Source organism: Suncus etruscus, chromosome 9, assembly GCF_024139225.1.
Source record: "Suncus etruscus isolate mSunEtr1 chromosome 9, mSunEtr1.pri.cur, whole genome shotgun sequence".
NCBI classification, from domain to species: Eukaryota; Metazoa; Chordata; class Mammalia; order Eulipotyphla; family Soricidae; genus Suncus; species Suncus etruscus.
In genome coordinates this window covers 993745-1004191 of record NC_064856.1, presented here as the reverse complement: position 1 = coordinate 1004191, position 10447 = coordinate 993745, and the positions used below count along the sequence as shown (strand labels likewise).

General features: G+C 46.2%; 1 protein-coding gene across 1 annotated transcript in view; it reads left to right on the top strand.

The window, feature by feature from the left end:
* Positions 1 to 7906: 7906 nt before the first annotated feature.
* The window catches only part of PYGB (glycogen phosphorylase B), a 39830-nt gene continuing 37289 nt past the window's right edge, over positions 7907 to 10447 (top strand). The window contains exon 1 of the mRNA XM_049780222.1: positions 7907 to 8161. Coding sequence (XP_049636179.1) covers positions 7913 to 8161 — 249 coding nt within the window. The 5' untranslated portion in view covers positions 7907 to 7912. The remainder of the gene's footprint in view (positions 8162 to 10447) is intronic.

The window sequence follows — 10447 nt, the reverse complement described above, 5'->3', positions numbered from 1 at the left end:
ATGATCATATCAACAGATGCAGGGAAAGCATTCAATAAGGTCCAACACCCATTCTTGATAAAAAAAAAAAACTTTCATCACGATGGGAATGAAAGGAACTTTTCTTAATATATTCAAGGCCATCTACCACAAGCAATGGCAAATACTATTCTCAATGGAGATAATGTAAAAGCCTTTACTCTAAAAACTAGTACAAGACAAGACTGCCCTCTCTCACCACTTCTATTCAACATAGTGCTGGAAGTTCTTGCATAGTGATTAGGCAAGGAAAAGATATCAAGGGCATCTGGATAGAAAAGGAAGAAATCAAGATCTGACTTTTTGTGATGACATGATACTATATTTAGAAAATCCTAAATACTCTACCAAAAAGCTTCTAAAAACAATAGGTTTGTGGGGTATAGTAGCAGGCTATAAAATTAACACGCAAAAATCAATGGCCTTCTTGTACACCAACAATGATAGGGGCCGGAGAGATAGCATGAAGGTGGGGTGTTTGCTTTGCATGCAGAAGGATGGTGGTTTGAATCCTGGCATCCTATATGGTTCCCTGAGTCTGCCAGGACTGATTTCTGAGTGCAGAGTCAGGAGTAACCCCGAGTGCTGCTGGGGGTGACCCAAAAACAAACAAACAAACAAAAAGAATGATAGAGAACAAATGGACATTAAAAATATTCTATTCCCATCAGTGTCACATAAACTCAAATACTTTGAAATCAACTTAACTAAAGAGGTGAAAGACCTATACAAGAAAACTACAAAACACTATTTCAAAAAATAAAAGAGGGCACAAGGAAATGGAGGCATGTACCCTGATCATGGATTTTGAGGACTAACATCATTAAAATGGCAATATTCCCAAAGTATTGTACAGATTTAATGCAATCCCTCTAAGGATACCCATGACATTCTTCAAAGAAGTGGATCGAACACTTCTGAAATTGATTTGGAACAATAAACACCCACGAATAGCTAGGGCAGCCCTTGGGTAAAGGAATATGAGAGGCATCACTTTCCCCAGCATGTTAAAGCACTGCAAAAGAATGGTGTATTGTGTGCTTGGCCCTTTCCCTGGCGTGTATTGTAGCCCAGGCTGCTTTGGAAAAGGTATCCACTGTGACAAAGATATACTTAAGCCTACCAAAGGGGGAATAATATGTTACATCAGTCTGCCACAAACTTGATCCTTAAGACCTCTAAGATTAACGCCTGGAACTTGCAGAGATGGAATCTGCAAAAATGGCATACAGAAATTGCAAGTTCGAACAATGGTTTTTAATTCTTTGGCTGGAACGTTGGGAAATGTGCCTGTAATCCTTTCCAATTACCATGGTCAGACAATGGAATTTTTCGGCCTTTTGAAACTCGGGGCTGTATACCTTAGCAATTTGAGCGGCCTGTTGATCAGCTAATTGGTTATCGGTGGATAAAAATCCAGGTAGCCCTTAATGTCCCCGTAGGTGAAAAACAAAAAGAGGGTATTTTCTCTGTTGTAATAGGGTTCGACTTTCCATCATGAGGGGGGTGATGGGATTATCATCCCACTTAATAAAAGCATGTGGCAAGTTGGGCAGCATATTAGCCACATACAATGAATCAGTGTACAAGTTTAAATATGTAGGAATCAATGTCAAGGCCACGTTAACTGCTAAAATTTCTTTAAATTGTGCTGATCCCTCACTAGCCTGAAAATGTGCTTTGGGTGGCTGAGCTTTCTTCTTTCTTTCTTTCTTTCTTTCTTTCTTTCTTTCTTTCTTTCTTTCTTTCTTTCTTTCTTTCTTTCTTTTCTTTCTTTCTTTTTTCTTTCTTTCTTTCTTCTTTTTCTTTCTTTCTTTTCTTCTTCTTTCTCTTTTTCTTTTCTTTCTTTCTTTCTTTCTTTCTTTCTTTCTTTCTTTCTTTCTTCTTTTTCTTTCTTTCTTTCTTTTCTTTCTTTCCTTCTTTCTATCTTTCTTTCTTGCTTTCTTTCTTTCTTCCTTCTTTCTTTTCTTTCTCCTTCCTTTCTTCCTTCTCCCCTTTCCTTCTTTCTTTCTTTCTTCTTTCTTTCTTCCTTTCCTTTCTTTCTTTCTTTTCTTTGTTTCTTTCTTGCTTCCTTTCTTTCTTTCTTTCTTTCTTTCTTTCTTCTCTTTCTTTCTTTCTTTCTTCCTCCTTCCTTCCTTCCTTCCTTCCTTCCTTCCTTCCTTCCTTCCTTTCCTTCCTTCTTTCTTTCTTTCTTTTTCTCTTTCTTTCTTTCTTTCTTTCTTTCTTCTTTCTTTCTTTCTTTCTTTCTTTCTTTTTTTGGTTTTTGTTTTTGGGTCACACCCAGCAGTGCTCAGGGGTTCCTCCTGCCTCTACACTCAGAAATCACTCCTGGCAGGCTCGGGGGACCCTATGGGATGCTGGGATTTGAGCCACCATCTTTCTGCATGCAAGGCAAACACCCTACCTCCATGCTATCTCTCCAGCCCCACTTTCTTAAATATAATTACTGCAGCTCCTTTTTTTCCCTCATCAGTAAAAACATTAACCCCTTCTTTAAAAGCTTCAGGAGCGAATAACAGGTGGTGCCCGTGCCAGCCACGTAAAGGCGGATAGCCACTTTCTTGGGCCATAGTGGCAGTTATGGTGCCCAGATAACTTTCCAGGGCAACAGCCACCTGACTTTCATTCCTCTGTAGTCATTGAAAATCTGTCAACTTATAAGGAACAATAATTTGATCTGGATCTCTGCCATTATGTCTTAAAGCCAAATGTCTGCCCTGTTTAATAAGATCTGCAAATTGACCTTGACTAGAATAAACTCGTGGACTAAGGGCCAAATGAACCCACTGAAATGGTTCACCATTTTGAACCAAGGCTGCCATCATGGTTGAGGTGAAGCTAAAAATAAACAAGAACAAAAGACTTTCTGGGTCAAATTGGCACAGTTCTGCTTTATTAAGTTTATGCTGTATATTCAAAAGGCATTCCCTGTCTTCACTGGTTCATTTAATAGCATCTTTGGCCCGTTTGCCTGTAAGTAGTGAAAAAAGGGGTTCTAGAACCCCAGAAGGCACGGGGATCCAGGCCCTAAGATAATTAAGTTCACCTAGAAGTCATCGTTGAAACTCATAGAGGTATGAGTTGGTTTAATAGATAATTGAGGCTTCAGTGGGGAGGCTGCTCCCGAGGTTAATTCAGCACCCAGAATTTTAAAGAGCTTAACCCTCTGCACTTTATCACCAGAGATTTGTAAATTACTTGCTTGTAAACATTTTTGAAGTAAATTGAAGGCCTGTTGTAATAAGTCCGGCTGTTTGGTTCCTAATATAATATCATCCATATAAACATAATTTGTAACCGCTGAACAGTTGATAACAGGTTCCAATAATTATGCAACATAATTTTGGCAGAATGAGGGCTGTTTGCCACACATATCCTGAGGCAATACGGTCCATTCATACGGTCCATTCTCGATACCACAACCGGGCCGGGCGGTGGCGCTAAAGGTAAGGTGCGCCTGCCTTGCTTGCGCTAGCCTGGACAGACCGCGGTTCGATCCCCCGGCTTCCCATATGGTCCCCCAAGCCAGGAGCAACTTCTGGCACATAGCCAGGAGTAACCCCCGAGCGTTACCGGGTGTGGCCCAAAAAAACAAAAAAAAAAAAAAAAAAAGAAAAAAATTTTTCACAATCCTCATCCCTTAGGGCAAGGGTCTCAAACTAGCGGCCCACGGGCCATTTGCAGCTCTCCGTACATTTTGTGGCCCGCAGCCAGCTTTCAAATATCGCAGTATTCGCGATTATTCACTTACCGAATAATTGCAATAAAAATCGCATTAAACATTCGCATACCCCGAGCAGTTTCATTCGGGGTATGCAAATGTTTAATGCGATTTTTCTTACTAATGCGATTTTTTATTGTGAATATTCAGTAAGTGAATAATTGCGAATACTTTGTGCCTAGCGCAGACGTCATTTCCGCTGCTCCTGCCTGTTGTCCCTTGCATTATCGGAGGCCTAAGGGAGAGAAGGGAGAGAAGTTTATTACAGAATTAGATTTTGTCATACCTTCATCATGACTTCATCAAAGCCAGCAGTGAAGAGAAAAATTGATGACGAGCACAGACAATTTCAGGAAAAGTGGGAGTCCCAGTATTTCTTTGTTGAGCACAGGGGCATCCCCACATGTCTTATTTGCTCAGAGAAAGTTGCAGTGCACAAGAAATACAACTTGAAACGCCATTATTCAACTAAACATGCTGAGGAATGTGCAAAATATCAAGAAATGAGAGAGACAAGCACGTTGCCAGTCTTAAAGCATGTCTAATGAGGCAACAAGATTTCTTCAAGAAAGCAACCAAAGAGAATGTTGCATCAGTCGAAGCTAGTTACATGGTTAGTGAGATGATTGCTAAGGCAGGGAAACCATTCACAAAAGGAGAGTTTGTTCAAAAATGCATGTTACAGACTGCAAGTATTATCTGTCTGGAAAAGAAAGGTCAGTTTAGCAAAATCAGCCTTTCTGCCAACACTGTGGCAGAGCGCATTTCTGACATGTCAGGTGACATTTATCATCAACTGTGTGAGAAAGCCAAATGTTTTGATGCATACTTAGTTGCTCTTGACGAGTGCACAGATATAACAGACACTGCGCAGCTCACAATTTATGTCCGTGGTGTTGATTGCAATTTTGAATTGACAGAGGAGTCTGCTCACAATAATTCCAATGCATGGCCAGACCACCGTTAATGAGATATTTCGGCATCTGTGTGATGCCATTGAGAATGCAGGTTTGCCATGGAAGAGGTTTGTTGGAATAATAACCGATGGAGTGCCATCGATGACAGGGAGGAAAAATGGACTGGTGGCACTTGTTCAAAAAAAAAAAAAAACTTGAAGAGGAGGATGTAGAGAAGGCCATTGCTCTTCACTGCATTATCCATCAGCAGGCCCTTTGCAGTAAATGCCTGCCGTGTGACAATGTGATGTCTGTTGTTGTGAAATGCATCAACCAAATCAGATCCAGGGGCTTAAAGCACAGAAGGTTCCATGCTTTTTTAGAGGAAATGGAGTCAGAATATGGAGATGTGCTCTATTTCACCAAGGTATGTTGGCTCAGCAAGGGAAATGTCCTGATAAGATTTTTTGAGTTGAGAGAAGTGAAAGCCTTCATGGAGAAGGATGGGAATGCTATTTCTGAGTTGAGTGATCACAAATGGCTCATGGACTTAGCTTTTCTTGTTGACATCACACATAAGCTGAATGTACTAAACAAGGCCCGGAGCAGCTTATCAGTGCTGCCTATGACAATGTGAGAGCATTCTTCACAAAACTTGTGTGATGGAAATCCCAGCTCTCTCAGACAAACCTTTGCCATTTCCCAGCATGCAAGGAACTTGTGGATGCAGGCATACCATTTAGTGGTGAGAAATATGTTGATGCTATTTTTAAGCTAGAGAAGGAATTTGATCACAGATTTGCAGACTTCAAAAAGCACAGAGCCACTTTCCACATTTTTGTGGACCCCTTTTCCTTTGATGTGCAAGATGCTCCTCCTGTGCTTCAAATGGAGCTCATTGACCTGCAATGCAACTCTGATCTCAAAGCCAAGTTCAGGGAGATTAGAGGAAAAGCAGATATGCATGGGCAATTTTTGAGAGAACTGCCCCCCAGCTTCCCTGAGCTTTCCCGAATGTTCAATGTGCCTTTTTGGGAGCACATTATTTGTGTGAAAAGTTATTCTCCACATTGGACTTCAATAAGTCAAAGTACAAGTCTAGACTTAATGATGATCATCTTCAAGCCATATTGAGGGTCTCAACTGCTTCCTCTCTAAAGCCAAATATGGTTCAGATTTGTGAGAAGAAGCATTGTCAAGTCTCTGACAGCAAGGAATAGGCAAAAGATGCCATGTTCAGAAGAACTGTTCATGATCTTCACTCAATGTTCTACTCATGTTCAGAAGAAATAATTAAAACTGTTAATAATGACGGTTGAGGACTTTTTTTGTGAAATCCCTTATGGGGCCCTGCCTCACCCCGACTTTGCCTCCTGCGCCCCCAGGTAAATTGAGTTTGAGACCCCTGCCTTAGGGGGAGAGAGAAAAAACAATCCTTGATGTCAATGATTACTAAATACAAGTTACTAGGTATGGCTGGGATCCATGGCATGCCCCTTGGGGTGGGGTCCCCTGAATTATCATTCTCTCATTAATTTTTCTTAAATCTTGCAACATGCACCACTTTCCAGAGGCCTCTTTTTTTTTTTTTTTTTTTTAATTACAAACACTGGGGTATTCCATGGGTTGGTTGATGGTCTAACATGACCAAGTTTTAGTTATTCCTTGATTATATGGTTTAAAAAAAAGTGTCCATTTTGATCGAGGACAGAGACCACTGTTCCACCCAGACTGAGTACCCCTCCTTCCATTTAATTTTGGGGACCCATGGAACAGTGGCCTGAACTAGTGAGGTAGGGTGGCGCATCCTTTTCTTGTTTGGAAACAAATGCGTTTGCCTGCCCCAGTATATCCGACCCTCACAAGTTGTTCTTTAAACCTCTGGCCACTCATGGTTTAATAGAACCAGAATCTCCCATCTGAATCAACGCATTTAATAAAGTTCTTGGTTTCGAAAAGTTCCTAGGGGGAAGCTGCCCGTACCTTCCACTTCAGGTCCTGCAGACGGGTCCCATTCATTCACTCGGAGTTTCCTCCATTCTAAGAATGGTTCCATGTGCCCCAGAATCCAACAGCAGAGAAAACAATGTGCCCCCTATGTTGACAGATAAATTTAGGCCGGATGCCTCCCCCTATTATAGGAACTACCCCATTGATTTGCTCTCTTCCTTCTTGTCCTGAAGGTCCTGGGGGCTTTCCCCAATTTTTAAAGGCATCTTTAAAATGACACATCTGGTTCCTCAGTGATCTGAGGTGTAAAGGTTGGTGCGGGTTTACATTAGGATTTAGGGTAGAAGTCACTTGCGGTGTTAAATGCAGCAAGGTTTGAAAGGGTTCATAAGGCTGCTGTTTTCTTGTTTTTTTTAAGGCGTAGCAGAAGCTTTTCTTCTTCTGTCTGTCTGTCTATTTGTCTGTCTGTCTGTCTGTCTGTCTGTCTATCTGTCTGTCTGTCTGTCTGTCTGTCTCTGTCTCTCTCTTTAAGGATAAGAGTTAAAGAAGTACAGTAAAAACGGTGTGAGGGTGAGTGGCAATTGTTTGCATAGGCCCCGCAAAATCGGGGGAGGGGGGCATGAGAAGGACAAGCCTTGGTCTAAGTAGGAGGAGACCTCAGCCCTGAAGTTTTCTGGCCAAAGACCGACTCTGGGCTCCAGGCGTAGCGGGCGGTCCAACCCGAGCCATTGTCTGGAGTGCAAGGCTGCGGGTCTGGAGCCTCTTTAGCCTAAGGGGCTGGGGTGGGGGAGTGCCCCGCCAGGCCCGCCCCGCCCACGAGACACGCCCACAGCCCCGCCCACATCTGCTCCACCCACCACCTGCTAGCCCCGCCCACTACCAGGCCCGCCCCGCGAGGCTCGCTCCGCCCCTCGGCCCCGCCCATTCCACTGCCAGTCCTGCCGCGCTACGCTCGCCCCGTCCCCGCCAGGCCCCGCCCCGCCCATGAGACACGCCCACAAAACCCCGCCCACAGCGGCTCCACCCACCGGCAGCCAGCCCCGCCCACCACCAGGCCCGCCCCTCGACGCTCGCCCACGCTCTCGCGACGGCCCTCTCGGTGGCACGCTGGTGGCCCCGCCCACCATCAGGCCCCGCCCTCGACACGCCCTCGACACGCCCGCATTCAGGCCCCGCCCTTCGCCGCGCCCACCCGCGCCCCGCGCAGGCGCAGCTGGAGCCGCGGCGGTCCCCGCAGTGTCCCGCGCGCATCCGCCCGCCGGTGCCCGTCCTGCCCGTCTCGGTCCCGGTCCCGGTCCCGGTCGCTCGCGGTCCGGCGCCGGAGGCGATGGCGGCGCCCCTGGCGGACGGCGCGCGGCGGCGGCAGATCAGCGTGCGCGGGCTGGCGGGGCTGGGCCCGGCCGAGGCGGGCGAGCTGCGGCAGGCCTTCAACCGGCACCTGCACTTCTCGCTGGCCAAGGACCGCAACGTGGCCACGCCGCGCGACTTCTACCTGGCGCTCGCCCACGCGCTGCGCGACCACCTGGTGGGCCGCTGGATCCGCACGCAGCAGCGCTACTACGAGCGCGACCCCAAGGTGCGCGGCTCTCGGGGGGCGGCCGGGGGGGGCGGGCCAGGAGCCGAGCCACAGCCGGCCGAGCGGGCCCTCAGGGCGAGGGGCCGCCTGGGGCCTGGTGTCTAAGGAAGGGGATCACTCAGAGCTGTCAAGAACCGCGCCCACCATCGGGACGGCTTCCCGCTGCCGAACGCCCAGACCTCCACCAAGCAAGCTGCGTGCTCGCTTTTGCGGGTCTTTTCCGTTTCGGGGCTCCACCCGCAGCTCTCAGGGGTTCCTCCTTCCCTCCCTCCCTCCCGGCTCTGTGCTCGGAAATCGCTCCTGCAGGGCTCTAGCGGGGCCCCTCTGGGGTGCCTGGATTCGAACCACCCACCTTCTGCATGCGAGGCAAACGCCCTGCTGCCCTCGTGCTATCTATCTCTCCAGCCCCTTGTGGGTCTTTTCTGCTTGATTCATGGATGATCGATGGTCTCTTTGCAGGAGCCTTCCAAAGTCGCCACCTCTGCTTCTCTAGGGTCCTTGGCAGTCTTTACTTGGATAGACACCATCATGGGCCCCTTGTCTGTTGTCCGGCCACACCCAGCTATAGGCAGGACTTGCTCCTGCCTCTGCTCCTAGGAATCACTCCCGGCGGGTCTGGGAACCAGATGTGGATGTGGTGTGGGTATCAGACGTGGGCTGGACCTGTGCCAGGCCAGCATCTCCCCCACCGATCTCTCTGCTCTCATTTTTCTTTTTTGGATTCTGGACCATGGGAGAAGTTTGCTCTTCCTACTGCACTGAGATAGCGTGAAAACTGCTTAGGAAAGGGCACACCTGCTTGCCTACAGCCCGTTTGCAGGGATTGGTCACATATTCTGAGGATAGCGTCGTTGATGGTATTTCCATACGCGTTTAAGAAAATGCTTGCTGATTATTAGGCCAGAAATACACCAAGTTGTGCCTTGCACATGATGGGCCAGGGTTCCTTCCCGAGCACCACATTTGGTTCCCCAAGTCCTCCTACAAATTACCCCTGAGCACAGAGCCAGAACTAAGTCCTGAGGGCAGTTAAGTATGGCCCAACCCTCCAAATCCCCCCCAAAGTTTAGTAGATGCTTTAGTCCTCGCTTTTCTTTCCAAACTTACTCAGAGGCTCTTTTCTTTTCCTTTCCTTATAAAGCAGAGACTAAAAAGGACAGATTGATTATAGTATCAGCTGGGTCTGTTTAGATAAGTGTGAGAGACTGCACAGAAGTGGCAAATGGCTAAAATGGGTCTTTACCACAATGACTTGGGTGCCTTTGCCAGGGAAGCTGGCCAAGAGGCGGTGGCTTCCGCAGAATTCTCTGCTGGTGCCAGGGAGACATCATTTCTGTTGACCGAGTGGCGGATGACAAGGGTACGACTTTGACTTCTTGTTCAAGGGTATTTTTCTGGCAGGAGGCCAGGACACACCTCGACACCAAGAGCTCCCTGGAGAGTGTTTATATATATATATATATATATATATATATATATTATATATATATATATTTATATATATATATATATATATATATATATTATATATATATATATATATATATATATATATATATATATATATATAAGCAGATCCTAGAGTGGTCAGTGATGGACTTAGAAGTAACGGAGATGACCTTTCCAGGACAGAATTAATCCCCTCACAAAACAGGTTTGCTTAGCCTCAGTTGGAGGGTTAAGTTCTGTGTGTCTACCGTGGAGGCCTTTCTCTTAAAGAAACCACAGGAACTTTCTCTGGAGATTTGCCTGCTTTCAGGAAAGCCATTGACCATGGATATTAGGTGTTGGCATTGAAATGCTTCCGTCTAATTTGTGATGCAAATGGGTTCATCTTCTCATTTGTGTGTGTTTTTTCTTGATTTTAATTTAATTTGTTTTGGGTCATATCTGGCTGTGCTCAGAGTTTATTCCTGGCTCCATGCTGAAGAATTATTCCTGGCAAGGTTTAGGGGACCATATAAAGTGCTGTGGATCGAAGCCTGGTTGGCCGCATGCAAGGCCAGTGCTTTACCTGCTACACCCTTATCTTTGCCTCATCATTTCCTTTTCTTGCAGTTATTTTTAATGGACCAGAAATGTGTGCAGGAGGGTCAGAGCCTGAGGGGAGGCTTTTCCAAATAAAAATTCTGAAAGACAGGCCTTCTAATTCTCAAGCCTTTATGCTGGACCGTCACCGGGTGGGCTGAGAATTGCTGATGGGCCCGACCCATGCCAATCCTGAAGAGAAACACCCCCAGCCAGGGCATAGTTAGGGCCTTAGACCACCATATCAGACTAGGGGAA